Raw genomic sequence first — 27,158 nt, 5'->3', positions numbered from 1 at the left:
GCGCCTCCCTGTGCCTACTGCAGTTATGTCTGTACGCTCTTACATTAGACTACCCATACGCTATATGTACTTCATTGAGAAATGTGTCGGTATAGCTATAGCAGGCCTGTGGCTGCCCGACCGGTAACTAAAAGCTTCGGCCAATTTCTAGTGGCCTTTTTTTTGTCGCGCCTGCACGATGTCCTCTCTGACACTCCACAGGGCCCCTCCATAGAGACCGTGGACAGCGATAGAGATGTGTCGGATGATGCGGTTATGGATGACACGCCGCTGGAATGGGATAAGTGGTAGCATACCGAAATGATCTATTTGACGGTTGATTTCCCGGTAAAATATACCTAATTCATGCGTTAATTGACGCCAAATAGCTCTTTAGCCCGGGGCTTTGCCCCGTCCCCGCTCTGGTTAATTAACCGTGAATTACGCAGGGTAAATTAGCCCCCCCAGACCGCGACTGTTAATTTACTCGGTGAAGTAAGGCTCCGACCTATTACCCCTTACACTAAGCTGGAGGACATAGATCATTCATCCTCTGCTACTTCCCTCTATGGTATGCTTTTATTACATAATCGCACCTAGATCACGCTTACCGCGTCAAATCTAGACATACAGGTTTTGACGATCATCACTATCATGTTGGGGCATCCCTAGACCTCTCATTGGAGACAACCATTGGAGACAACCAGGACCTGAAATTGTGCTGCTCCTCAACCCGAGTTTGTCATTGTACCGAGATCCAACATCGACGGTGGGCACATCGTACACCGTGGGCAGCCGCCGCGCAGACGAATATTTGCACACCGACGATTCGTCTGCGCTGCTTACACCGAGCATATTCATCGCCGTGTACGGCCGACACGACGCCATCAACGCGGTTTGATTGGTCCCGGTCGCGATTGTAATGATGCTCGCGTGATCATGATCAACAACACGGCAGCGTTCGCACCATGGCCAACCGCCAATCAAACCTCGAATTCCCGTACGGCCTCAATGACCGCCACCGAAATCCGTCCCGCATGAGATACCCCTCTCGTCGCCCGTCCAACGATTAGCACTAATCACTGGTGCACACCACTCGGTGCTTTCGTTGCGACTGGATCGACTTCGATACCCCCCTACTTTGACCCTGATTCTGAGACGACAATTCGAACACTCTTTCTGTCCTGACATTCCTTGAAACCCACCGCTTGCAACTTGAATCCGAACATGGCGGGCACACTACCAGTCCGCCCACTAAATTTCCAGAGGAGGCCAGAGGGGGACCCGCAGGACTTCTCGTCGTCCACAGCTTCCCTCCTTCCGCCTGCTTCTCCGCGCTCAGACAGACCTGATCCTCGTCCTACATTCGCCCAGGGGCCCCGCTCGCTCAGGAGCATGTCTAGCACCACTTCCCTGGTAGGGTTTCTTATAATTGACTCTGCTCCCGCTCTTATCATGTTCTACGCTGTCTTGCGCGATGCCAACGCAGAATCACTCATCATACAGCGCCGTCACTGATGAGAAAGAACGCTCCGGCACCGCCCGCTTCGTCGACACCTTCCACTCGCACTCGGACCCGAACGTCTGGGGCGCACACCTCTTCTCCAACCAGCCCGAGCCGGACGACTTCCTGCACAACCCCGACCCAAGACGGGACCACTCCTGGGATCGCGGCGGGACGCTGTTTACTGGGCGGGGAATAGTAAATTTGGGGTGTTTGGCGCTGTTGGCGCTCGGGCTAATTGCACTGTTGTAAGTGTGGCTTTCTTGCGTTGGAGTATGGGAGTGGGCGGGTGTGCTAATGAACTGATTGACGGCGGGAATTTTTCTCCCAGCGCGGGGTATCCAATCACCACCTATTTCACGACGCACAACCTCAACGGCCTATTTCGGACCAACGCCACCGGCCAGGTACGTCCCTTCGACCCTTCCGTTTCCCCGTCATTTCCGCTCACGACCAATGGCGATAAAAGGTTCCGAGCATGTCGGGCAACTGGGGCCTTATAGATCTCGACACACCCAAGGAGTCGTACACAAAAACCGCGCTGCGCGACGGGAGCGAATGGACGCTAGTATTTAGCGACGAGTTCAATGTGGACGGGCGGACGTTCTTCCCTGGGGACGATCCGTATTGGGAGGCGGTTGATCTGCATTACTGGCAGGTAAGCCGGGAATTCTTGTTTTTTGCTTCAAACACCACCAGACGCCAATGGATGTGCTGGACAGACGGGAGACATGGAGTGGTATCACCCCGACGCGATCACCACGAAGGACGGTGCGCTGCACGTCACGCTCAAGCCGCACAAGATCAAGGGCATGGATTATATGGGCGGGATGATGTCTACGTGGAACAAGTTTTGTTTCACGGGCGGGCGGTTCGAGGCCTCCGTCAGTCTGCCCGGGGTCAACAACGTGATTGGACTGTGGCCGGCAATATGGACTATGGGAAACTTAGGTAAGTTCCTCTGGATCCAGGATCAGTCACAGCGCGGTAAGCATTCTGACGGTGCGTAGGGAGGGCTGGATACGGGGCCAGCTTGGAGGGCATGGTGCGTACTATTCCTCCCTCGCTTTTGAACTTTTTATACCTATCTGATCCCGTCAGTGGCCGTACTCTTACGACGCGTGCGATGTCGGCACGGTCAAGAACCAGTCAATCAACGGCGTGCCCCCCGCAATCAGCACTGTCGACCCGACGAAGCCCGGCCCACTCTCGTACCTCCCGGGGCAGAAGCTGTCAAGGTGTACATGCCCCGGAGAGACACACCCCGGCCCGATGCACTCGGACAACACGTACGTGGGTAGGAGCGCGCCCGAGATCGATATGTTTGAGGCACAGGTGAGTTACTTGTAGTCAGGCGGAATGGACTGGGTATTGATGGAGTGTGCGACTCTAGATTGGGCCGCTTTTTGATGGTGCGCCGTCGGTAGGGCAGGTGTCGCAATCGTGCCAGTGGGCGGTAAGTTCGTTGTCTCACTGCTACTTTTGGATGTATTCTAACTGGAGTTATCGAAATAGCCTTTCGATGCGAACTACAAGTGGCAGAACACCTCGGACAATTTCAAGGTTGTGGACAAGACGATCACAATTCAGAATACGTACGGGGGCGGGATATATCAGCAGGCTACGTCCGCGATCACGCAAACAAGTATGTCGTCATATTGAAGTGTTATCCGGTGCTCTGAACGCCTTTGGGGACGCTGTTGTATTATATAGATCAGGAGTGCTATGAAGGCAATGGTGACTGTTTTTCTACTTATGGGTTTGAGTACAAGCCTGGTAAGGGTTCTTCACATCTCCCATCGGAGAGCGTATTGATGATAGTGTCGTAGGCTTCGATGACGCCGTGAGTGCATCGTTTCGCGGAAGGAATCAATTGACATCGAGCGCCACGGTAGTATATAACATGGATCACAGACGATAAAGAGGCATGGACGCTGGAGGTAGGCGGAGTGGGCGCCAACCCCGAGACGCAAATCTCCGCGCGGCCCATCCCGCAGGAGCCCATGGTATACCGTTCTTCCCTCGTTGCCAATGCCTCTAAACTCAACTGCGCCGCGAACACAGTACATGATCATCAACCTGGGGATGTCCACGTCCTTCACCGGTACTGTCGATGTGGAGAATATGCCCTGGCCGGTGACGATGAAGGTCGACTGGATCCGGGTCTACCAGCCGAAGGACAAGATCAACGTCGGGTGTGATCCGGAGGATTTCCCGACGCAGAGTTATATCAATGCGTGAGTGCCTTCTCTCTAAATGCCCCACTGCAGGAAATCTGACATTGTCGACAGGTTCATGGAGGCTGTAAGCTCGTTCATCGTAGGGTCCATTACGGGGATACTGATCGCCGTTTTCCCATGCACAGTATACTAACCCTAACCTTACCACGTGGACCGATGACTTTGGGCAGTCCTTCCCGAAGAATAGTCTGATTGACCAGTGCTGATCATGATAGATGCTCTTCATCTGTTTCTCGCACGCTCTTGGATCTGCTAGAGGCAGCCCGTTCACTCCTTTCGTCCCACGGTGCTTTCGAGTCCAAGTTACCGTCACTAGGGTTCGCCTTGACCACTGCCGTGGTTGTTCTATAACTTTTTATTATTCAAATGCTGTATCTGTACGTCGGGTGGGTTGTTTTGCTTTCGTTGGATTATAGTTTGTGCTACTATGTTATTATTATCTGGAGGAAGGTTGGACGGGCTCAGTGTGACAAGTGACCATTTATCCCGATCCCGCGACATCTTCGATATGCTTGATCGCAGCAGCTGCGCCCTGGAGCTGCCTGGGGTGTTCCCGTCTTCTGGCAAGCTGATTGAACCGCCGTTGGTTTCGTCAAAGTATTGGCGACGAGAGGCTGAGAGGTACTTCTTCCCCACCTGCGGCAGCTTGCGTCGACTTAAGGCCCATCATCCTACAATCGGATCAGTCACCGTCTCTCCACCTCGACTTGCTCGCTACAGATTCCAGAGAATTAACAGCTAGGCTAGGCCCTGACATCCCGGTGTTAGCGAGCTTCCCACAGTGGTTCCGCAACGCAGCGAGGTACCCCAGCAAGCACTGTCTAGTGAGACGAAGCTGGGAATGGGTACGTCGTCTGCAGTCGTCAAGGCAAGGCATTGTGGTTGCCGTGATCGTCGACGTTTCCATACTCGCACCACTAACTTCCAAGTGTTATCGAGCCCTATCACATATGCGTAACACCGTGCTGCGCAATGCAGAATTCACTCGCAACTCGACCGGTGCACGTGGATGTACAAGGCATACCGATTCATGTATCCTACAGTCCTCTGCAAATGCTCACGCAGTGCCATTATCGACTGGGAGGAAATATGTACATCAATATCCTGCCGGAACCTGCCACTCCTGCCCACGAATTATGCCTACCCCTCCACCTCCGACCATTCGCTGCTCTCATCTCGGTCCTTATCTTCCTTCACAACTACCATATCATCACTGTCCGACTCAATACCAGTGGTCGAGTCTGACTCTGCCTTCCGGGCGGGTAGCAAGAACGTGTCCACCTGTGCATCCGTATCGAAGTTCCCGGCACCTTGTTCAGTCGAGGCTGCGGCAGATGCGATAGGAGCGACTGCCACGTCCTCCTCAGTCTGCGCAGAGTTCTCCCTTGTCTCCGGTCTACTGCTGGGTTGGATCGACATCGCCGCGGTCGGCGTGTTCTCGACGGGCTTTTCGGAAGCCGTCGACGGCGGTTGAGCATCCGCCGGTTCCAGTTTCTTTTGTTGACTGGCGACTTCGGCGTGGGGGACGCCATCCAATGTTTCAAGCGCGTATTGAACGTCTTCGGACTCCTGGGAAGACCTTTCGAGCTCGGGTTCATCCTGTGTGCTCGGAGGCTGGTCTTCGCTGTCAGTGGGAGGCTGCACGCTTTCTTCAGGGCCGTCGAGCAGGGTACCAGACGGTCCGTCTGTCTTAGTCTCGGAGACTTCGCCTCCATCGGACGCCACGGTGTCCGGCGCAGACTTTGCGGAGTGATCCCCAGCACCATGGTCTGCTTGTGATACCTCTGCGTGCTCTGTCACGATAGCTGGCTCCCCTGGCACATCAATCTGGGGTCCAAGCTCGGCCGGACTCGTCGGATCGCCCTCTCTAATGGGAATGGTCACCTTCCCTTGCTCCTCGTCGAGTTGCACTGCAGCCACAACGGTGCTTTGAGAGTCCTCGACAGCGACGGCCACCTTCTCCCGCTCTTCGCCGGCAACCTGCATGGGAGAAGAATGGGGCTGCTGATCCTGCTCTGTGGCCTGAGTGTTCTCTACGATCGGAGTGAACACCTCATGCCCCTCCTCCTCGGCAACCTGTGTCGCGTCCCACATCTGCTTCACCATATCACCGAGACTCTCCAGCGCCCTCTCCACCTCCCTTACAACGCTCCGTCTCCGTCCCCTGACTTTATCATCCCCGCCGCTCTCCACCTCGTCCAGCTTGCCAAGCAATCCATTCAGCGCGTGCTCGTACATCAGAAGGGCCGTGTTGTTTGAGGTGTACGCCAGCTTGTATTCTTCAGTGGAAGGGGAGGGGAGGAAGTCGAGGTGGGGAGGCAGAGTGAAGGCTGCCTCGAGTGACCGGAGGGACGCTTGTATCTCGCCGATGGTCTTGAAAGAGGCGAGCCGTGTGCGGTAGGAGCGGTAGAACTTCAGGATAGTTGATGCCGCAGTCTCCCTGTCAGTTGTGGGTGTGGCAGGAGTACCCCGTGGCTTCACTTCGGGCGTAGGCGACCCAACTTCAGCATCAATTTCTCTTGCCCTCCCCTTGACACGTGCGCTCATCGTCTCTTGGGTAGCTGCGAGGGCCGATAGAAGGTCCCGGATGTCCCGTCGGATCTCCGGGTCCTGCTCCATCTCCAGGCGCTCCCGGAGCCGCTCTTTCAACGACTTCGAAGGCCCTTCCTCCCGGTTCTCTTGCGCCGGCTTTCCCTCTTCTGGTGCCTCTGAGCTGCGTGTGTGAACGCTGATACCGTCAACCAGGTCCCGCAGAGTTTCAGCCATGTCCTCGTCCCGCCCGCGGCACAGTTGGTCTTGGAGTTCTTCCTTGATTTGCGCGGTGAGACGGTCCAAATCGACTTCCTCATCTATAGTAGACGGAAGTGGTTCCTTGGCTTTCCCTTTGCCCTTGACATCCGCTTGGGTAGCTGCTGACTCGGGCGTTGGAGATTCGTACAAGGAGTTGAGCAGGTCTCCGAGGGTCACGAACACACCTTCCCGCGATTGCTGAGCTCCATGGACATGTTGGCGTGCGTGATCTTCCCTCTGACTGGAATACCATCCATCTCGCGAGTGTGTGTAAGCCTGCGATTCACATCGATCAGCGCCCCGTCCGATTCCACAATCAAAGATACTGCTATTTACCTGTACTCTCTTCATAGCGCTCAACAGCTGAGTGTATTCGGCTTCCTCCTGCTGCCGGCGCATCCTCTCCAGCTGCTCGCGGCGTCTATGCTCGTGCAGCGCCTGGATCTGCATAACGCGTCTCCGGCTGGCTTCCTGGTACTCTTTCTCCGCGCGCCGTCGTCTAGCTATCTCCTGGCGTCTGGCTATCTCCTGGTAATAGTACGCCTCTTCCTCCTGCCTCCTGCGCTCCTGCTCCAGAGCGGCGACGTACATGGCGTCGAGTCTTGTTGGCTGCCGCCGATAGTGTGGGTGGAATACGGTCGGGTCGAAGCTGAGAGCAGGTACGGTGTATGCTGCGAACATTGTGGATTGAATGAAGAGCGTGGAGTACCGAGTGTTGTGAAGAACAAGTGAAGTGAAGCTATCTACCGCACTCCCAGCCTTTATACCCCCCCTCCATGTCTTACCAATCATGTCTGTCAGCGCATACCTACGCGTCGGGACGCGTATGCCCCGCTCGTACCTTCGAGAAGTCACTCCATACACTGCACTCAACTGCGCGGGCGGGGCAGTATTGTGGCGGTGGCTTCGGGGAGGGAGGAGAAGCACCTAGAAGTTACCGGATAAGGCAATTTGCGCCTAAATAGGCGCTCGTTGTCCACTGCTTTTGGAAGCTGTGGCGGGAGCGCGCAAGCGCCGTGAAACGATGGCTGGTAAGTAGAGTTATTTGGCTTAGTTTACAAGAGGTACTGATCCATGTAAATCACCCTGCCGTGACCCGGTAGGCCACAAACGCATTCTAATACAGAGTTATGTAGCTTTTCAGACCAATTTCCGCTTCTTAGGCGCCTCAAGCTAATCAGCTTGATGCTTGGTAATGTGGCATGAACACAGAGTATAAAGCCGCCTCGTATCCTCACCATTACCTAGTCATCCATACAAAATGTGGTTGAAAGGTAGACGCTGGTACTGCCGATGTTAACGGGCACAATATTGTCGCCCGTATACCAGCGGGAAGGTAGCAGATCACATTACAATACTTTACGAGCAGACCCCGAGGTCATGTAATGGGTGATGGTTTGAAATGGCCTCGGGCCTGTGTGTGGATTCCCTTTGCATAATTGTTTGACCTCATGCTAGGCTACCAACCCCAAACCCCGCCTTGAGCTCACTCGCCAGCCCATCCAGCTCGTCCCCCTTCTCATCCCCGGGCAGCCCCTTCTCCTCCTCTACGCATTTTTCACAGCCGCATGCGCCGAATCCCCACTGCTGCAGCTGCCGCCTCCTTTCCTTCACGCTCATTTCGGGATCGACGTAGCTCACCACGAGCTCCTCCCCCGGTTCGATGGGTGCTTTGGCGAGCACGGTGATGCGCGAGAGCGCGGTGCGTTGGTCGAGGTGCCGCACAGAGATGTTGGGCCTACAGGAGTGGTTGAGGTGCGAGTGCAGGACGTAGATGCCGCCGTGCGTCTCCTGATCTGTACCCGTGTGTCAATACACCCCAGTCCAGATATGAATACGAGGATAGGGCGTAAGATCAGGACATACTGAGGTTCATCCGCCCTAGACCGCGCAGGAAGCCGTCGTATTCGAATAGTTCTTTCGCTACGTCCTCCCTGAGGGGCTTTCTGAGTATCTTGCTTAGCTTCTTCTTCGCTTGCTCGGTCGGCGGGTCCTGGAATGCATGCACGAACAACTGGTGGGCTTTCTTCCACGTCGCGCGGTCCGGCTCCACACCCTTGCTCCTGCTTCCCTATCAGCTATCCACACGCATAACGTCGTGAGTATGACTTCACGCACGCGAGATCCGCAAACCTTTCCTCCATCCCTAGCACCGCCAGGCCTTGCACAATCCTCCAGTCATTCTCAAACGCCTCCTCACCCTGCTGCCACGCCAGCAGCAACCTCGCCGTGCACTGCGCGAGCGAATGCAGCGTCTGCCACTGCATTTGTCGCGCAAAGTTGATGAGCGGAACAGCAGCGGGGTTGCGCGAGGGGCAGAGAAGGGAGTGGGTGGCACCCGAGCGCGAGAGGCAGAGGCGGTTACAAAAGCGCGCGGGGCAGTAGGATGAGGAAGTGGAGGAGGGGCAGTCGACCGCCATGGGTTTGTCGGTGAGGGGCGTGGAGCAGTACGTACAGGCGCGAGAGGTGGCTTGGAGGTCGTAGAGTTCCCTATGCAAGTCAAAAGGAATGTTGACATTACCGGTCTATCTGCCATTGTATTCCTCTGCTAGTTGGGTAAAAAGTACATACCATTCAGGCGCGAGGACGAACGGGTCCTCCTTCCAGACCACCTCCACCTCCTCAATGCGCTCCTTCGCGACAAGGCCCTTCCCCTTCTGCCTCCCGAAATCCTTCACCTCAACTTTAGCCGTCCATTTCGCGATATCTAGGTCCTTGATGATCTGTGATGACGGATACTGTCTTTTTGAGGCAGGCGCGTTCGTCAGACCCGCGCTTTGCAAGATTTTGCGCGTGCGCTTCTCACTGACTGTCCAGTCTGGGTGGGCCACGACAAGGAGCGCGTGCAGCTTTGGGATGCCTAGGCTGGGGTTTTCTGATTTCAAGGCTACTAGGCTTTGCCTGAGCTCATCTTCGGTCGGGATGGTAGATGTCATCGCAGCATGAAGTGAGAGAAATTGAGCAGCCGTTACAGTGCAGAGATTTGTACGAGTTTGTTTATGGATAGGTTACGCGTCGGACGGTTTGGACAAGATGTACACACGTCCGACTCCGCGTAATCATAAAGCGCCTTCGTGGCATCGTATATCCATCTCGAGAAACGGCAGCAAAATACCGAACGATATCATATACGACGTACAGGGACTCCTTGAGGTAAGACGCGTCGACATGGGCGTGCTGTAACAACCATCATGGCAAGACGCAAGTTGCGTGAAGAGGGATGGGTACCGCACAGGTACCGCGTTCATGTCCCCGGTCCACATCCGGCCATACAATACGTTCGCAGCTATGTGGCAGTACGTATTCATGTATTCTGCGGCCCTTGAACATATATAACGTGCTACGCAGTCGTCCCAGGCCTCCTCGGAAGTCGTCTTTGTCAATACAGACAGATACAAGCCATTACGGAGCAAGTGTTTCTCCACGGGTACCCTTCGCTATGGGTCGTGGGCAACTGGTTCAGCATTGAGCACCAAACGTGCTTGAACCCTCCATGCTGGGGGTCAGTGTGTTCCCCATAAGCCCTTCGATGTCTCTGGCAGAGCGCGAGAACGTGAACGCCCGGATGAGCGTCGCCAGGAATATTTTTGTGGGTTGTCCGTGATAAACCTGCGATCTTCAAGGTCTGAGGAGGATTATACGCACTCATCTGGAGCTTCGCGAGTTTGAAGCCTCTGAACAGCCGTCTGCGATTTCCAGCTTCAAAGCTCGTGGCTTACACTCACATGCACGCCCGTGCTCCGCCAAAGAAATTCATCCTGTCGTTGACAATTTCAGGGCCATCCTTTCAGGAGGATGCGGTACGGCCATTCACAAGCTCGCATAGATTCCAGGGTCGTGTGCTTCCCTGACATTATCTGGCAGGGGCGAGAGCCACCGTTTAGGCTTCTAATCCTCCGGATCGTCGCCCCAGAGGTTCTGCCACGGTTCGCTACCATTATCCTGACAAAGAAACGCGTTCCCTGCGGGCCGAACACTTTGCGTATCTTCGTCCCATCCCGTCCGACAATCGGTGTTGACAATGGAAGCATTGGATCCTCTTGGGTTCTGGCGGGCCCCGGTAGAAGATTGTTGGGAGCCTCGGACATGCGACCCACGAAAGGCACTGGAGGGTACCTACGAACTCAGAGTAAGCCTAGGGTCCGGGCTGATGGATACAGCCCAGGACTCACAGCCGTAGCGTCGCTCTGCAGATTGGCATCAAGATACGGTAGTCCAACAACCTCACCGTGCGCAAGCTCACCGTTCTCGTACGCCGCATCTAGTTCGAGACGCAGCTTCTCCTGCACGTCCGGGCGCTGCGCAAGGAGGTGCAAGAGCTGGGCCAGCGCTGAAGAGGTTGTATCCATCGGCGCAAAAATCAAAGTGCTTCGCTCAACCTCGTTCGTGACTGCCAATGCACTATGCCGTGTATACGTACGACATATGTCCTTTTATCTCTTCTTGCGATATTCTCGCTACGGACCAGGGCGGATCAAGGCACGTCGGATGCTGGAGATATCTATTATCTTGAACTTCTTCTTCCGTACTTCCTAAGGTGACTTCAACGTTCTTCTCAACCGCCTCCAAACGCGACCTGTACGTTTTTACGGGATTTAACAGGAGCTGGTTGATGGAGGTGAGCTAGCTACTTCGGACACATCTCTCAAATTCCACTCGAACCGCATATATCCATCTGAACATACGGCTCTTTCAGTAAACGATACAAGTTACAGGCAGATATGCTTCTCAGTATCATTGTCCGCTATGCACTTGTCGCCCAGATCCCATGCCCGAGGCCGCTCATCAACTCAGCTTCGAAGTGGGCAGCACGCCCTATGTGAGTCAGACAAACATCATGTGAGTATTCGACTGTTTTCTCCTGTCGGTTGAACCAGTCTTACCTGTGCATCCATCAACCTCATTCCTCCTGTCAATGATAAATCCTATGCGACCTTCGTCGATTCATATGCAATAGTGATCTCACGACGGAGACTCCGTAGTCAGCCCGAGTCTATGCCAAGGCAGCCCAGTCTGAGTCCACTCGGCGTTACGAATACTCACAGGCCCTTCTGCGTGCGAACGCGCGAATCATAATGTCTCGTCAAGAGGCACCCAGTGAAAATCGGAGTTTAGCATCGCCGTAGGCTGCTGCAAGACTGTCACATCAATTCGTACTTCAGACCTCGGGCCTCGAGGAGAAGTCACCGAGCTATACTCACTGGCGGAGAGATCACCATTGATTTCTCTGCGGAGACTTCCTTAGTCATCCCAGCCTCCGAGACCAGTGCGCTTTCGGCGTCTAGTAAAGTTATAAAGACAGGCGGGCGATCTGCAATATCGCACACCACCCGGGATAGAAATGACGCAACAAAAGGCACTATTCCTCGAGAAGCCGCTGGGGGCGTTCGTAGTGGAAGACAGACCCATCCCATCGCCCGGTCCCGGAGATCTACTTATCAAGGTTGAGGTGACGGCTCTCAACCCGCTAGAATGGAAACTCCATAGGGGATTAGTCTCCGCCTATGTCGATAAGTATCCTGTCATTCTCGGAGTGGACATTGCAGGCACGGTCGTAGACGTTGGCGAAGGGGTCACCCACTTTGCAAAAGGAGACAGGGTGTAAGGAATTTTCTCGGCCTTCTCATATACTTCCCCTGACTTCTGCGTACGCTAATCGGAATCACTCAAGCATCGTTCGAGTCTGACAGGGCCGGCTATCAGCAGTACACCCTGACAGTAGCAGAACTCACAGCCAAGGTACGGCGTGCGCATGCGGACTTGATTTTGTTAAGATGGATTCCTCTCTTGTGTTCACACCTTCAGGTTCCGTCTCAGCTACCACTTGAGGAAGCGGCCTCGATCCCTAGCGCCTCAGTAGCTGACGCATTTGGGTTGTACGCTGAGGACAACCCAGACGGCCCTGGGGGCGCCGGGTTAACCCCTCCCTGGGAGACAGGCGGACGTGGCAAGTACTCTGGTAAACCCTTCGTTGTTCTTTGGAGGGGCATCCTCCCTAGGACAACTTAGTAAGTCCTCTCACCAGGACTCGGCGAATACTCACACAATCGCCTTACAGCGATCCAATTTGCGAGGCTATCCGGCTTTTCACCCATCATCGTCACCGCGTCATCCCGTAACGAATCCATCGTCAAGTCCCTCGGGGCGACGCATGTCATCGACAAAAATCTATCAGGAGATAGCCTCCGCACGGCGGTCTCCTCCATCACCTCCACGCCCATCGAGATCATATACGATGAAGTGAGCCTCAGGGACACGCAGCAAGCTGCATACGACCTCCTCGCACTGGGAGGGACTCTAGCCCTTACCCTTCCCCCGACGTTCCAGGCCGACGCGCAGGCGCGTAAGAGGGTATTCTACGTTCACGGTTTCGCCCACAGTCCGGAGCTGAGGAAGTTGAGCCTGAGCTTCTTTGCTGCCCCGAGGACCTGCTTGCGAAAGGAGACATTAAGGTAAGAGTGACTGATGTCCCTGCTTTGAGTGGGTTTATCTGACTGGTGCTTGGTAGCCGAATCCTGTGCGCGTGCTCCCGGATGGCTTGCATGGCGTAGCGGGGGGATTGAATGACCTTGAAGAAGGTCGCGTTAGTGGTCAGAAACTCGTAGCAAGTCCTCAGGAGACCAAAAATCAAATATAAGATATGTATAAGCATTTCAGCCTGTGTACTGGAGGATGGATATATTCTGCTCACAGTTGATAAATGTAGTGCAGATCGACCATACCTCACCTCACCAATGAGCTAATGGGACCATGCTTCCAACCAGTGTACGATTCAGAGCAGAGTAGGCTTCTGCTTGAGCTCTTGAGCGAACATGTCAAATGATCCAGTTGCTGTTCTATTACATGGTCTTGAGCATCTTGTCTCGATAACATACTCCTACTAAAGGAGCGGATGTTCTGGTTGCGGCGCCACTCGTCCAAACAAGGAGTCCTTCCTAGATTTGGCCATTGCAACATGCCCGAACGTGGAAGTCAGCTCGGTCATCATAGTAACTTGAAGCCATCGTATGTTCTTTCCAATTGGAGTTCGGGTATTTGTTGGGATGCGTAATGAAGGTCGGGCGATATCAGACATCGCCAGGCACGGAGACTCGTAATCCTAAGAAATATCGTTACTCATGATAATAGTACATCTCGGACGCAGGTAACGTAGAACTGAAATACCGGTACAAGATCATCTCTTCTTTCCGACTTACATTTTAATCCTTCGATACCTTGATCACAACTTTTCCAACGTGCTTCTGACTGTCAAGGTACGCATACGCTTCCTTCGCCTCTTCGAAGCTGAACACCTTGTCCACGATGGGCTTGAGCTTGTTGGCGATGATGAGACGGTTCATCGACTCGAACTGGTCGCGCGAGCCAATTAGGATGCCTCTTATCATCGCGGCCTTGCCTAGCGCGACGAGAGGGGCGTCGGAGGTGTCCGTAGACTGTATTATACGGATACGGAGGAATGAGTGACAAAAGATGGGGGAGGACAGTAAAGGTCACGCTTACGCCAGCAAGGAACCCAATCATATGGACCCACCCCGCATACCTCACGCAGTCCAAGCTCTTCATCAATGTGCCCTGGCCGCCCACTTCCACAACGTGGTCTACACCCCTCCCTTCCGTAATCCTTAGCACCTCCTTCTCCCATTCCGGCGTCTGCCTGTAGTTGATGAGGTGGTCTGCGCCGAGCTCCTTCGCTATTGTTAGCTTCGCGTCTGAAGAGGAGGTGGCGATGACTGTTGCGCCCGACGCCTTGGCGAACTGCAGCGCGAAGACGCTGACGCCGCCAGTGCCCTGCACGAGCACGGCGTCGCCCGCCTTCAGGGGCGTAGGGCCGTTCAGGGCGTTATACGCGGTCAGAGCTGCGCAGGGAAGGGTAGAGGCTTCAACGTAGGACAGGTGGGAGGGAATGTGGACCAGGGACTGCTCGCTTAAATCAGCAGGGATGATCGGTCGTAACATGGCAAATGATACGCACATACGCCGGAAAGTTCCTGTACTCGGTCAACACCCCGTCGATGGGTGCACCCAGCCCCGTCCACTTGATCTTTTCGTTCACGTCGCCGTAGACATGGTCGAGCGCAAAGTTCGCGCAAACGCGATCGCCCACCTTGAAGCCCTCGACGTCCGCGCCAACAGCGATGATCTCGCCGGCCATGTCGGAGCATGGGACGACGTTCTCCTTATTTCCGAGCGGGTACGTTCCCTTCGAGACCATAAGGTCACGGAATTGCAGAGAGACCGCGACGATTTTTACGAGGACGTCGTTCGCCCTCGGCTGAAGCAGGCTGACCTCTTTGAGGGTTAGATTGTGGTAGCCATCGTACTGGGTTCAAAGGTTCCTATGTGATGCTAAAACTCTCAGACTTTGGGCTAGTACGCACCTTCGGGAGACGGTACTCGCGAGTGGTTGTCGGAATGACCATGGCTGGAATGAGGGGTTGTGGGGGCCGGAAGAATGCGAGAATAAGCCCTCTTATAAGCAGACTGGGAGCAAACGTATTTGCATGGACTTGAAGGCTTTGTCAGTGAAGCGCGAGAGACCGAGACGCGATGCATGAACGCGTCGCGATCGGCGCACTCTGATTGGCCAGAGAACCCCGAAGCGCATTGTTCAGCCACATACACGGCCATGCACGGTCGGCATGGGCGCGTACCCTGTACTACGAAGGTTCTTACCGTAACTATTTGCGAAAGGGAGGCGGCGTTCGGGCATGATGTGTAGTCAAGCCGAGAGCTTCGAGAGGAGTAGCTTGAGCGAGGAAGGCCGTGACGATTCAGACGAAGTCGTCGTCGGATTCCTATCACAGTCAGCAGATGCTCATATGATGAGGGCTCGACAGCGTGGACGGCGTAGTACGTTCGAATGTGGGAGTGGCTGGCAACGGCGAATGAGATGGTACGATAGAGGACTCAGTTCGTCGAGTTCTTTTCCTTCCTTAGATATATAATGCGGAGGCGGCTCTCGGTCTAGTTAAGCTTCAGAAATCAGTGTTAACCAACGCGCAATTTGCACGCACTTCACTCATATTGTAGCCAACGCAGACCATTACCTGACGTATTTTTGTGCAAGACGTTCAAGTTACAGCCGACACTCATACGATCGGCCTTTGCGCTTCGCCCGAGCGCGTATAATTTGACTGTGAATGCTTCCTTTGATTTGCCTGAAGTCTGTATCACACCCTGACCCGCTAGTGGTTCTCTGCATGTTTATGCGAGAGCACGCTCACTAACGAGCCAGCTAGACGTGCGAGACCTTTCTGGTCTCCAGCCAGGTGGTCCTTAGCATAGCATTGACGACGGTACCGCTCAAAATCCACTCACACTAAGGTCCCAGACTTAGAAAAGATCTTTTTCACTTTGGACTCAGGGAAGGGAAGAGACGCGATGACTTTACACAAGTCCCAGCTTAATTCCAGTCAACACGTGGATATTTGGTGGACATACATACCTTGTGAGACGGGCCCATCATTCTCACTCTGCCTCCGAGACATCACCAAGGAAGGACGACAGCTAATGCATATTTCTCCTAGGATGTCTCCTTGGAACGGAACGCAGTCAGTTCACGACCACATTGGTAATCCTGAGCAAAAAAAGACCCGTCATCTGCTCATCCAGAAGCACTCATCCTTCGGTCATAGTAACAGTGACGATATCTGCGTCTAATGGCCCCACGTACCACGTTACGAATCCTATTTCAGTATGATTCTGGCCACAGCGGACTTGAGTAGCCCAATATTCTGTCTGTGCGGGGTTGGGTTTCGTGATTCTGGACGTGGTATCGTGGCGGCAACATCCCGGAAGACCCTGCGCTCGCTATATCGGAGAGCAACTGCAGGGAGTCTGAGACAGTTTCTATCAAGAACTCTTCGCTGGCCCGGTGTCCCCTTCTACTCGACAAGACCCCCCACATTAATCCCATGGGCGACGGGCGACCCAGTCTTGAGTACCGGTGTCAAAAAGCGCTGGATCGCGCTCAAGTTCCGTTCACAAAGAGGATATTCAGGGCGGAAGAACGAATGCCCATCATCGTAGTTGACTCCCGGTGGAGGGGTTAGGTCAGAGAGTGGTAGAGCTGCTTCAGAACCAGGAGGGACAATGGAAAAGTTGACCGTCCGCGTACTGTGCATGTTCAGCCACAAGGCCCATAACTTGGCCGGCGCCACAGCGATCGCCGATGTACGGTCGACGTCCACCACCAAAATCACTGGCTGCGAACATGACGGAACTGCTGGGATACTATGCCAATATACTGGACCTCTCGACTAAGAAACGGAGGCGAGCCAGTTCAGATTCATTCCCTGGCAACTTCCAAGTTGAACCGCAATGTCACTTGTCTTCATCCAGTGTGATCGTTCACTTACAATGTATGGCTCTAAGGATGGCTGTTTCCTAAGTACGCTTAGTTTAGATATCCATACCCGAGGGGGCTCGTCGTCCATGGGTAAAGAAGCTTCACCGCAAACAGTGCGAGCCGAGATGCATACAAGGCATACGCGTGAGTCCCAACTCCGGACAAAACATGATGTGTCGTATTGACAATAAATGTCTAGCTCTGCACTGCTGAAAATTACTGGTTTCCATGCATCAAGTTCACCAGTACTGCTGCTGACACACGCCGCTCGGTCGTCGAGTAATTTGACATCGGGGACTCCAGGTAGTAAGCCCGACTTAGCATCGTTGCGAATCCATGCTAAGTCAGCTCCATCTCGGTCGACTCGGATATTAGGATGGTCCTGCGCTCGTCTGCGTTCGAACCAGGAGACCGCAGTGAAGATCGCAGTTCAACATCACCGTAGACTAAGGTCGCATTGAGGGGTACGTCAGACCTTGGGCTTCATGGTAAAGTCTCTGAGCTGCTTTGCTCAGATACTACGATCGAGTTTCTTGTGCAGAAATATCTCTAATCATTCTCGGCCCAAGACACGCGTATGCTATAGGTGGGGGGGTGGGGGCAACAAGGTATGAAAACGGGCACGCAGTATTTCACCCAGAAGCAGAAATGGCACAGCAAGAGCACTCTTCCTCCAGAAACTAGTGGGCTTGTTCGAAGTGGAAGACAGACCCATCCCATCGCCCGGTTCCTGAGATGAACTTATCAACGTGGAGGCGACCGCAAGCTCCATGGAAGATCAGTCTCCGCCTATGTCGATACGTACCCGGCCATTCTCTGAGTAGACCTTTCAGCACGGTCATGGATTCCCCCCCCTTTGCCAAGGGAGATACGATAGGGTGTAAGGAAACTTCTCTTCCTTCCTATGTACCTCGCTGACTTCTGCATCTGGTAGCATCACACAAGCATCCCCTCCCTTGAGTCGGGTAGAGCTGGCTATTAGTAGTATGCGCCCACCGTGGCAGAACTGACTGAAAAAGTATATTTGAAGAGCGCGGGCCCACTTCATCTAGTAAGGTCGGGATCCTTATTCCACTTTCAGGCCCCCCCCTCAGATATTTCTTGTTGAAGCTGCCTGGTACCGAGTGCCGTGATGGCTGTCGCCCCCAGGCTTTATGCAGGTGTCGATTCAGGAGGCCCCATGCGCGGCCGCTTCACCGCTCTTTGGGAGGCAGTGGACGTGGCAAATGCTCTGGCAAACCCATTGCCATCTTTGGGGGCGCTTCGTCCATAGGGCAGCTCGGTAAGCCCTCTCACCACGGCTCGGCGGCCACTCGACTAATCCCGTCGCAGTGATTCAGTTTGCAACGCTCTCCCGGTTCTCTCACATCAATGCGACCGCATCTTCCCGTAATGAACCCCTCTTGAAGTCCCTTGGCGTGACACCCGTGTTGGGCTCGCGTCTGTCACTGGAGGACCTCCTCTCGGCTGTCTCGTCCATAACGACTGCACGTGTTGAAACCGTCTACAACGTGGTCGGCTTGAGCGTTACCCAACAACCTCCGCGCGACCTGCTTGCAGCGGGAGGGACTCCTGCCTTTGACCTACCCTCCGCCGGAGTTCGGACACGGACATGGAGGTAGGCGTGACTGATTCTTCAGTTTACAGCGGCTGCAGCTGGGCGGCTCCAGGACGGCTTGCGTGGCGTAGCAATGGGCTTGAAGGAGCTTGAAGAAGAGGAGACGAGACGTAAGTCTGAGATATGCGTAAGTTCAGCAGTTGTATCGGGAGACGGGGTAATGGCAGCTTTAGGCTCATGTAATTCCGTCAAGTTGCTCCTGCGAACTTCCGCCGCTGTCAATAGTTCCCGAGACTGTGGGTGTCACGGTCGCCGATCGTGACCGGATGCTGGTGCCGCTCGACCCCTGAGCATAAAGATTGGAAGCTCTGGGGCCTTCACTGTGGTGTCGGGTCCGCGTATTTAGTCCGAGGGGCAACCTAACCCCAGCAGTTGGGTGATGAGCAGCCTGTGTATATATATGTACCAGTACATCATACCCATGTCTCTGGTAGTATATCGGATAGTACACCCGCCTGTCACTGAATTACGTAACGCTTACGTAATTCCAGTGCGCGGGAGAGCGGGGTTCGACTCCCCGCCAGAGAGTATTTTGCCAATTACATAATCTCTCCGTGGGTGTATATAAGTAATTTTTGCATATTACATAAAACTAACACTGCACTTACGCCGTGTAGCGATGCATATTACATAATACTTAACTTAGAATAATTCCAAGTATTCTAAGTACTACTGCCACCGCCCTGAGAGCGCTTAATACTTCAATAAGCGCAATGTATGCCATATTTGGGTGCTGAGTATATAATTGTTTCTTACGTGTTTTAACCGTTAATATTCTAAATTAAATGCTTTCGGTGCATCTGTGGCGTGACCGCCTGCTTCTCCATGAGTTTCCTATTGCTGGCATCCACAGAACCTGCTCTCATACAATTTCGAGAACGTACTGTACACGTATTAAGCAAGGATGAGTCGGAGATCCTACTCATCGCAGTCTTGCAGCCCGAGACGCCGGCAACCATTCTTCATCGTAGTCCGCGACTCCGCGTTGAGGCGCCGGCGATGTTTCGAGCTATGGCATGTCCTGGCAGGGCAATCCCCGATGCCCGAGGCGACGGATGGTCGAGAGGAATCGCCTAGGGAGACAGATCTGCTACGCTTGACGGCATGACGGGGAATGGGAGGAAGCAGAATATGGGACATGAAGAGACGTTGGGCCCGAGCCGGAGCTTTCGATTTTGACTTCTTCGCCAGCAGAGCTGCCCGAACATACTCAGAATTGAGAGCTGAGAATCCTCTTGGGAAGCACGTACCCAGCGCATAATCGAAGCCTTCACCGCTATCTGATCGATGTCGCTTTGCCATACGTCGATCTACGACAACCTCTACTGCTGGAGAAGGAGATAGAGCAATGACTTCTGTTATCCTACTCGCACGACTTCGTGTCCTGGAAGCCACTGGTGGCTGTTGCCGAGCAGACGTCGATGGTTCGATGGGGGTTGAATCGCGGCGAAGTACCCTGCGACGACTGTTGATCTCCACGAAAGGAGAGAATAACAACAAGCCGGCCTCTGCCCTGTGTGCGTGGCTCCGCGTCTCGGGAGGGCCTCTACGCGACGCGCTAGACTCCGCATCCTCGGCTGAAGACTCGTCTCGCCGGGTGTTCGAATATTCATCAGGAACGGACTCGTCCTCTGACCGCTCTTGTCTAGGACGATCCCTCTTCCGCGGCAGGCTGGTCGGCGTCATAGGCCGTGCCGCTCTGCGCGGGCTTTCCGGAAGGCGTGCACTCTGCTTTTGCGAGAGGAAACGCGCCAGAAGCTGGTCGGGAGGCTCGGGCGTGAAATCAGATTCGTTGCACGACCCGTCAGACTCGGGGGCGTCTATGGCTTTCCGCTTGCGGGGTGTCTTGCGAGGAGTGGGGAGGGCAGCGGCTGCTCCGCCATCGGAAGTGTCGGAATCTGGGACGACACGGGAGCGTTTGCGGGCGGGAGGGCGACGACGTGGTTTCTCATCTTCGTCAACATCGCTACCTGACTGTAGAGCCGCTCGCGCGCGAATCCGGGGCTTCCGCGGCGTCCTCGGAGAAGTACGCAGGGGTGCAGCCTCTTCAGCTTCATCTTCGTCTTCACTTGCCGGGCGCGCATTTCCTCCATGGCGAATGAGGCGCTTCCGCCGAGTCCTAGGAGGGGTGCGTAGGGCAGCAGGCTCTTCATCAACATCATCACTCGGGTCCGGGGTCGGCGTCCTGTGTCCCCGCCCGCGGAGCCTGCGTCCTGATGTACTAGCACTACCACGTTGGGATTGGCTGTTCCGCGTCAGGTAGGGCGAGGAACGCCGCGGCTCGCTCTCGGAGTCCGTGTTCGAGTCCGAGGAGATGGAGCTCGCGCGAGTGCTGTGCGAGGAGAGGACAGAAGCAAAGGTGGGGGCGGACGAGGCGTCGCTGTCCGACCCGGACTCCGGGGAGGAGCCCTCATCAGAGTCGCTCCCGGATTGGGACGTCGCCCTGGAATTGGTTCGAGCAGGGGAGCGCGGATGGTCGTCTTCCGATTCGTCCTTCACTTCCTGCTTGACTTGTGTCTGTTCTGCTGTTTCGTCTTTTTCGCCGTCGTCGTCGGTATCTTCGCCCTCCCCGTCAGAGACGACGAAGCCCTTCAGGTTCCCATAGATGTCCTGCTCGTCCGCCTCGCGTTCCTTGGCTAGCTCCTCGTCTGCCTCGCCCGCGTCCTCTTTATACTCCTTCGGGTCCAGGCGACTGCCTTCTTCATCTTCATCTTCGTCGTCACCACCGTCGTCAAAGACGATGACTGCATCATCATCTGCAACCGAGGCCGCGTCGCTTTCACTTTGATTTGAACTTTGACTTCGTGACGGAGGGATGTATTCGTCGTCCTCGTCCTCGAGGGTGTAAACGTCGTCCCTCCAGGTGAGCGGTTCGCCGACGTCGCGTTTGACCATTTCTTTGCGCTTGGGCCGGACTTGGAGCCAGTGCACAGCGCACTCGACCCAAGCTGGGTGCTACAGGCACATGTCAGAGGTTAGCAATTATAGCATATATGGATGAGAATGACACGATTCAGTTTAGAACGGTGATGCACAGCTCGTAGCTCTAGGGACGTTGGCAAGGTCCCTGCATAACTGTAATCCAAGTATGAACGTGCCTCAGAGCTACGAATTGGAATGCGCCTATGAGTCCGAAGACATCGCGAGGCGCTTGTACGGAGGTAAACACAAAAGCAGTCATCTCCGTCAGACCGAGCACATGAGGAGACCGAACGAAATCAGACGAGAACAAAGCAGCGAATCCGGGACAGCAATCCACAATCCCATACGCCGGAAGTTCATACTACAAAACGACCGACAACAGTACCACAGTACCACATGCACTGTGCCGTACCGACTGACAGTAGGTAAAACTGGCATCGAGAACGTACCTTTTCCGCCGCCCATGTACAGCACCATTGGATCCAAGGCAGGTCCCTGCATTGTTCCAACCGCTTTCCTCGGTGTTTCTTGCCAAAGGGTACAATGCACACCCCAGGATTGCGGGAGAGGTAACGCAGATATTGTGTTGCTGGTTCGATGAATTCGGGGTACTGACAAGATGAGGGAAATCATTAGAACCAAGTGATTGGTGTAAGGCTCGGCGTTCTGGTAATATCGCAGATGCATACACTCGTAACCCCCACTAGTCCGTAAATCGGAGTGATGACTCGTAATATGCATTCTTCCACTGCTCAACACCTCACTCCCAGCCATATAATGCCTCCCGAAAAGTACCAGCAGATAATCGACGTACATTCTGGCATACTCCTGCCTCCCCAAGAGACCATTTCATCCAGTCAGGGTCGCAATATGCAAGCGGCTTGTCTTTGTGAGCACCCCATGACACAATGAAGTCGCCGCCACTGCGGTCGGTGTCGCTGTCGTAGGCCTCTGAATCAGGCATTGGGCTCGTTCGTCGGATAGAGGAAAGGGATGTATCGCAAGGTAAAGGCTGAGAGAGAGGGGGAGGGCCGGTGGAATGAGAATTCACTGATGGTCTCTGTTCGAGTACGGTGAAGACCCCTTACATACAATGGACTGGCTGATAGACTCGAGATCGAGATCGAATAGCGGGACCCGTGATACCCCAGTGATTCGGCCAGTACCCACGACACTCCAATGTTGCCGCCCGCCTCGACCGACTCCCTCTCGCTCTGACCGCTTTGTGCTCGATATATCTGGATTGAGGAACAGAAGCTGTTTATCGAGAGTCGCGGCACTTCATCTCTTAGATTGCTAGCCCGCTGACGCTGGAGTGTGACTCTGATCCGTTTACTTGGAATAGTCTAACTTCGACTGGCTATATCTCCCGGCCAGCCTATCAAGGATTAGTCTGGATGATGATGCTCTGTCAGATGATAGACTGGTGGCGACTCTGAGCAGAGCGCTGACCCCATGAATTTCATTGAATGGATTTCCCTGGTCACCATCCGAGTCAGCCCGGAACTCCGGAGGAGAGAGCAGTTTATGGTGAGTCGCAACTGTCTAGTTCGTGGCTTTCCTTGGTACCCGTAGCGAGGTACTTGTCAGGTAAGTGGCCCTGATAGGTTCGATGATATGCGTGGTGGATGCCATTGGGGCATTGCAACAGATGGCGAGTATGGACTGCTATATTCTATCTCTCGGTGCGTTGCGTTGTTCTCTGGCCCTCAGATTCTCTGCGCTCGGGCTACAGCAGAGTCGACCAGGCTAGGAGAAATTCGGATCGCTTATCGCTGATCGGATAGCCGTTGCCTCCACGATCATGCCCCTGGCATGAAAGCGTGTCGGGCGCATACATATTTGCTTACGATGGCTTGCAAAAAGGCCGCCTTCAATTGCCCGCCTATACGAGGGTGGCCATGGTTGTCCAGAATCATGGCCGCCCTGGTGCAGGAGCCATAGTTTTGGACTGGGCGGGCGGCCCGAATGCCGGTCAGGCCCCAAGGGCTGGACACGCTAGACCGTTGTTCGTGGCAAGCATCGAGGTGAGCGAATGGCTTCGATTCCTTATCGCACGCTGGGTCATACGTGCCAGTTACCTTTACTTCTGTCTCCTTCCGCCCCGTGTCTATTCACATATAGGAGCTTCAATGTAGCTTCCTCCGTATATCCTCGCCATCGATGGTAACGGCAGAAGCAGCATGCTGCGGTCGGTGAACAGCTACCCATCCCAGCCACCCATCCCAGTTCTCTTGTCTGCTGAAACCGCCTTCGCCGCGCGGTCCAATGCACGGCCATCGCAGTACTCTGAGTGAGAACCTCGTCACTCACGATGGGCTGTGGCATGACGATCAGGGGTTTAAGGTGGTTTCGCGAGCAGGTACGACTGATGTGCTCTGCATTCTTACTGTTTCTGCAAGGGAACTCTCTGGACAGCCGGCCGTAGGTGACATTCTGGTCCGGCATCCGACCTTTGTGGAGATGGGTAGCACCTGCGATATGCCCCGACGAAAAGGCTACAGTCATGCTTTGTATATCACGTCGGGGAGCATGGATGGATGAGTCCTGGACACGGTGACCTGTTCCTTCTCGCATCTGCGATACGATGATCCGGTAACATCCTACAAAATGGTCTCTTCCCCCGCGCACCTATTGACCTCGTCCTCCTTCCGACCGAAGGTCGTGTTATTCAGAGTACCGTTCACGCCCTTCTGATCTTGGCGGGGAAGCCTTCCTCGCGAGACTGAAGGGCTTGGTTTACCATCTGCATCTCGATTGTTGGACTATATATCAATTTTCAAGTTGAACACGGGCTTTTCTGTATGCACTCGACCTCGGGGAATTGTTGTTGCTTGCCCATTGCAATCGGCTAATGAGGGTAGAGAATACGAACGAGCTCTAGCAATAGGACAGAGGCGATTGCTTCCGGAGGCTGTGCCACCCACATGAAAATTAAGCGTCGCGATCAACTCGTGTTTACTGAACGCCAGTCCGTGTGCCTCCGAATCCACTACTTACGGGCATAGAGTGGAATCTTATATCAGACCTCCCTGTGGTGAACTACGATCAAGTTGAAGCTGACTCAAGCGCCGATAATATCAAAAGGACAGCATGCTGGTTAGTATATGCGTGGGAACTTGAAGAGTTCCACAGTAATGCCAATATGCATGCAGGTTGTCTCCCTGCAAGTCGATAGGACTCGCGACTGGCACAATCGCTGAATATCAGCCTCTATGGAATCCTCCGCAGAACCTGGAATACACGAAAGATAAAGGAATTGTACTGGCGCCGTCATTATCCCTTGCAAAGGATTGCTGAAGATCGGCATCCTCTGCCATCGATCGTGACATACCAGTGCCAATTCGCCCTCGTTATAGGGACATATGTCTTGTGCTCTCGTTATGATCATATATTTGGACTTACTGGATATCCTCTGAAGTTATCTGACCGGTGGGTTAGCCCCCGCTTAGAACCATCTGACGAGTCATGTCCCTCAGTGTATGATCATACTCCAAGTCGTGACAAAGACGGTTGGTCCGCTTTTCGGCATTCTTGATATACGGGCGATTCCACCGCTCCTTTGATAGATTCGTTACTTTGAGTGAAGGTGCATTGCCCCTCTTCCACGCTCGTCGATCGGATCGGCACAACCCTCTGGTGCGTCACATTATCCCCCGCCCCCCCTCCATGTATTCTATTCGGAGACTGATGTGAGATATCCTAGCGCTTTCACTGCAGGGTCTCGACCCCCGTGTTCGTTATAGCTTTCGTGTGGGCATTTACACGCACTGCTGTCCTCTCCAGCTGGCGACCATTGAACACACCCTCGAGGGTGTTTCAATTCTGGCCGACCTTCTATCGCGCGACGCCATGGCTGACGAGAACGTGGTGGATGACAGCGGCCGGCAAGTTCGACTGCCAGTGGTATAAAAGGTGAGTCCGGACTGGAACCACCTCTTCATCTTGAACACAAACCGTTACGAAGGCTTTCGACCACCGTCACGACTACAGCAGCATAGCAACACTACTACAATGTATTCTTTCAACATCAACCTCCTCGACTTCGCGGCCCTCAAGCGCCTCGTCGTCAACACCTTCGGCGGCGGCACCGCTCCGCCTGAGGTCGTCGACCGCCCTGCGGCCTGGGTCAAGACCTACATCCAGCCTACTCGCACCCACAGCGGAAGCCCCACCAGAACCTACGGGTCGGGATTGTCGGGACCAGTCGACAACGTGCTCGCCCTCGTTCTCTTCATCATCGGGTCGTTCCTTCTGTTCACTTCGACGGGCCCTCTGAGACGCCAGGGCGACGGCGCCGTCTTCACCATCCAATGGTGTTGCGAGCTGATCTCCCTCTTATTCCTCCTTCCAGGTGCTTTCCCCTTTGAGCTCAGCCCAACTCGTGTCTATCGTTGGGCTCTGGCCCTTGCTCGCACCTCGCTTCGCGTCGCCTTTCGGCCCCTTCAATACAGCCTCTTTGTCTTCGTCGGTCTTCAGGATCTACGCAACTCTCAAAGCCTTAACGAGAAGGTCATCCTCACCTCGGCGCTCCTGACATGGCTCATCGTCATCGGATCCGCTTTCCACCTCGCTTGGACCCTTTGCGTCAAGACGAAGGGCGAGAAGTACGAGAGGTTCTCATCCGCCGTATGCTCTCTCGCTTCTGCTGGCTTGCTTGTTGGGTCGTGGATTGCTCTCAACAATCTAGAGCACCGATGGTACCTCAACGCGATCCCTCGCCGTGGTCAGGAAGGATTTTACCCCGTGGAGGCGCATATGACAAACGAGGCGATCTTAATGGTGTTGGAGGCATGGTGCTATATTGCATGGTACTTCCTCGGTGTCCCGGTATGTTCCCGGTGGCTGCACTACTCGTGCACCGTGCTGACCCCGTATAAGGATGTGATCGCGCGTAAGGCCTGGAACATCGCGAACGTCGTCCCTGCTCCGTTCCTTTTCGCATTAGTCCTCGCCGTCGCAGTTACTCTTTTAATCCTCGCGGCGGCTCGGTGCGTCAAGTCGCGGATCCGGAGAATACGAGCGGACGCCGCATTCATCTTGCTATACTGCCTGGATTTTACCAAGGTCTCCTCCAATGCGAAGTATTACAGCAGGGTTTTCAAAGCGGGTTCTGCTCCGGTGAGCCTTCTTATTTCTCCCGTTCGAGATTAGCATCGACTGAAAATATCGCTGCGTCAGCGCTCTCGCCACCGCTTCCTTCCTGCTCCTAAGGCATCATTCTCTGAGAACAGTTACGAGGATATCTTCGGGGATCTGCTCGCCGACCTCGACGCTATGAAGCAGGAGCGCGAAGAGGAGTACAAAGGTGCGTATTTTATTTATTTCGGCGTGAGTACATCTCTCATTTCCATGCATATAGATATTCGTCAGGAGCAGAGCAAAGCGCGAAGAACCCTCCTTTATTCATGGATAGATTTACGTCTTGCCGACAAACGCATCAACGAGCTGAATTGGGCCCTTCCCCACCCAATTTCGTCCTCGACGCCCGTTCCAGAGGAAGAGTCTCGCAATGAAGGCGTAGTCCAATCTACTCTCGCGGATCGCACTTTCCAGCTCTCCTCCTCGCCGCGTCCCGTCGAACCTAGTCCCGTGGTACCTGTCCTCCAGTTCGCTGCCTCGTCGTCGTCCCCTTCGGTCGTTTCGAGCGAGTCTACGGCAAGCACAGTTGACAGAACCCATCCGTCGTTCCCGGATCTGCGCGATGAGCTCGTTCGTTTCGCTGCTTCTAATTCTGAGGAAGAATTCCAGCTTCCA

General features: G+C 54.3%; 10 protein-coding genes and 1 non-coding gene across 11 annotated transcripts in view; 5 read left to right on the top strand and 6 right to left on the bottom strand.

The window, feature by feature from the left end:
- The first annotated feature begins 1,005 nt into the window (after positions 1–1,005).
- GLOTRDRAFT_99925 (beta-glucan synthesis-associated) lies at positions 1,006–4,220 on the top strand. Its single transcript, XM_007867748.1, has 15 exons — positions 1,006–1,395; positions 1,469–1,731; positions 1,815–1,890; positions 1,953–2,141; positions 2,206–2,434; positions 2,494–2,528; positions 2,585–2,818; positions 2,877–2,939; positions 2,999–3,128; positions 3,197–3,259; positions 3,313–3,326; positions 3,379–3,489; positions 3,548–3,720; positions 3,775–3,787; positions 3,849–4,220. The coding sequence occupies exons 4-15, from the start codon at positions 1,962–1,964 to the stop codon at positions 3,927–3,929; spliced, it is 1,326 nt and encodes a 441-aa protein (XP_007865939.1). The 5' UTR covers positions 1,006–1,395; positions 1,469–1,731; positions 1,815–1,890; positions 1,953–1,961; the 3' UTR covers positions 3,930–4,220.
- A 441-nt stretch (positions 4,221–4,661) lies between these two features.
- GLOTRDRAFT_138651 (uncharacterized protein) lies at positions 4,662–7,232 on the bottom strand. The gene is made up of 2 exons (XM_007867747.1): positions 6,850–7,232; positions 4,662–6,789 (listed from the first exon to the last, which is right to left on the bottom strand). The coding sequence occupies exons 1-2, from the start codon at positions 7,192–7,194 to the stop codon at positions 4,864–4,866; spliced, it is 2,271 nt and encodes a 756-aa protein (XP_007865938.1). The 5' UTR covers positions 7,195–7,232; the 3' UTR covers positions 4,662–4,863.
- Positions 7,233–7,962: 730 nt separating this feature from the next.
- On the bottom strand, positions 7,963–9,449 carry GLOTRDRAFT_41580 (SET domain-containing protein; the record flags this gene model as incomplete). Its single annotated transcript, XM_007867377.1, has 4 exons — positions 7,963–8,309; positions 8,380–8,579; positions 8,632–9,003; positions 9,085–9,449. 4 exons carry the CDS (start codon positions 9,447–9,449, stop codon positions 7,963–7,965), a joined length of 1,284 nt encoding a protein of 427 aa, XP_007865568.1.
- Positions 9,450–9,972: 523 nt separating this feature from the next.
- On the bottom strand, positions 9,973–10,401 carry GLOTRDRAFT_41199 (uncharacterized protein; the record flags this gene model as incomplete). Its single annotated transcript, XM_007867347.1, has 3 exons — positions 9,973–10,129; positions 10,239–10,271; positions 10,328–10,401. Coding segments are annotated over 3 exons (264 nt in total), but the record flags the coding sequence as incomplete, so codon positions are not given.
- Positions 10,402–10,862, bottom strand: GLOTRDRAFT_129124 (uncharacterized protein; the record flags this gene model as incomplete). The annotated part of the gene is made up of 2 exons (XM_007867746.1): positions 10,402–10,629; positions 10,686–10,862. The coding sequence occupies 2 exons, from the start codon at positions 10,860–10,862 to the stop codon at positions 10,402–10,404; spliced, it is 405 nt and encodes a 134-aa protein (XP_007865937.1).
- A 992-nt stretch (positions 10,863–11,854) lies between these two features.
- GLOTRDRAFT_93440 (GroES-like protein) lies at positions 11,855–13,150 on the top strand (the record flags this gene model as incomplete). The annotated part of the gene is made up of 6 exons (XM_007867745.1): positions 11,855–12,114; positions 12,204–12,252; positions 12,319–12,472; positions 12,572–12,864; positions 12,894–12,965; positions 13,022–13,150. 6 exons carry the CDS (start codon positions 11,855–11,857, stop codon positions 13,148–13,150), a joined length of 957 nt encoding a protein of 318 aa, XP_007865936.1.
- A 526-nt stretch (positions 13,151–13,676) lies between these two features.
- GLOTRDRAFT_60713 (NAD P-binding protein) lies at positions 13,677–14,933 on the bottom strand (the record flags this gene model as incomplete). Its single annotated transcript, XM_007867744.1, has 4 exons — positions 13,677–13,946; positions 14,014–14,430; positions 14,486–14,833; positions 14,892–14,933. 4 exons carry the CDS (start codon positions 14,931–14,933, stop codon positions 13,713–13,715), a joined length of 1,041 nt encoding a protein of 346 aa, XP_007865935.1. The 3' UTR covers positions 13,677–13,712.
- Positions 14,934–17,993: 3,060 nt separating this feature from the next.
- Positions 17,994–18,769, top strand: GLOTRDRAFT_93438 (uncharacterized protein; the record flags this gene model as incomplete). Its single annotated transcript, XM_007867743.1, has 5 exons — positions 17,994–18,126; positions 18,194–18,375; positions 18,422–18,479; positions 18,509–18,589; positions 18,705–18,769. 5 exons carry the CDS (start codon positions 17,994–17,996, stop codon positions 18,767–18,769), a joined length of 519 nt encoding a protein of 172 aa, XP_007865934.1.
- A 134-nt stretch (positions 18,770–18,903) lies between these two features.
- Positions 18,904–19,007, top strand: GLOTRDRAFT_t72. The gene has a single exon. It is a non-coding gene; the product is annotated as a tRNA-Asp (tRNA).
- A 2,937-nt stretch (positions 19,008–21,944) lies between these two features.
- Positions 21,945–22,462, bottom strand: GLOTRDRAFT_138648 (uncharacterized protein; the record flags this gene model as incomplete). Its single annotated transcript, XM_007867742.1, has 2 exons — positions 22,216–22,462; positions 21,945–22,012 (listed from the first exon to the last, which is right to left on the bottom strand). Coding segments are annotated over exons 1-2 (216 nt in total), but the record flags the coding sequence as incomplete, so codon positions are not given.
- Positions 22,463–25,415: 2,953 nt separating this feature from the next.
- The window catches only part of GLOTRDRAFT_93436 (uncharacterized protein), a gene marked incomplete at both ends in the record, with an annotated part of 4,765 nt that continues 3,022 nt past the window's right edge, over positions 25,416–27,158 (top strand). The window contains 2 exons of the mRNA XM_007867741.1: positions 25,416–26,522; positions 26,583–26,701. Of these exons, the coding sequence (XP_007865932.1) occupies positions 25,416–26,522; positions 26,583–26,701 (1,226 nt within the window). The remainder of the gene's footprint in view (positions 26,523–26,582; positions 26,702–27,158) is intronic.

This window comes from Gloeophyllum trabeum (assembly GCF_000344685.1).
Source record: "Gloeophyllum trabeum ATCC 11539 unplaced genomic scaffold GLOTRscaffold_00006, whole genome shotgun sequence".
In the NCBI taxonomy this organism is placed as follows: domain Eukaryota; kingdom Fungi; phylum Basidiomycota; class Agaricomycetes; order Gloeophyllales; family Gloeophyllaceae; genus Gloeophyllum; species Gloeophyllum trabeum.
This window is presented reverse-complemented; position numbering and strand designations above follow the sequence as displayed.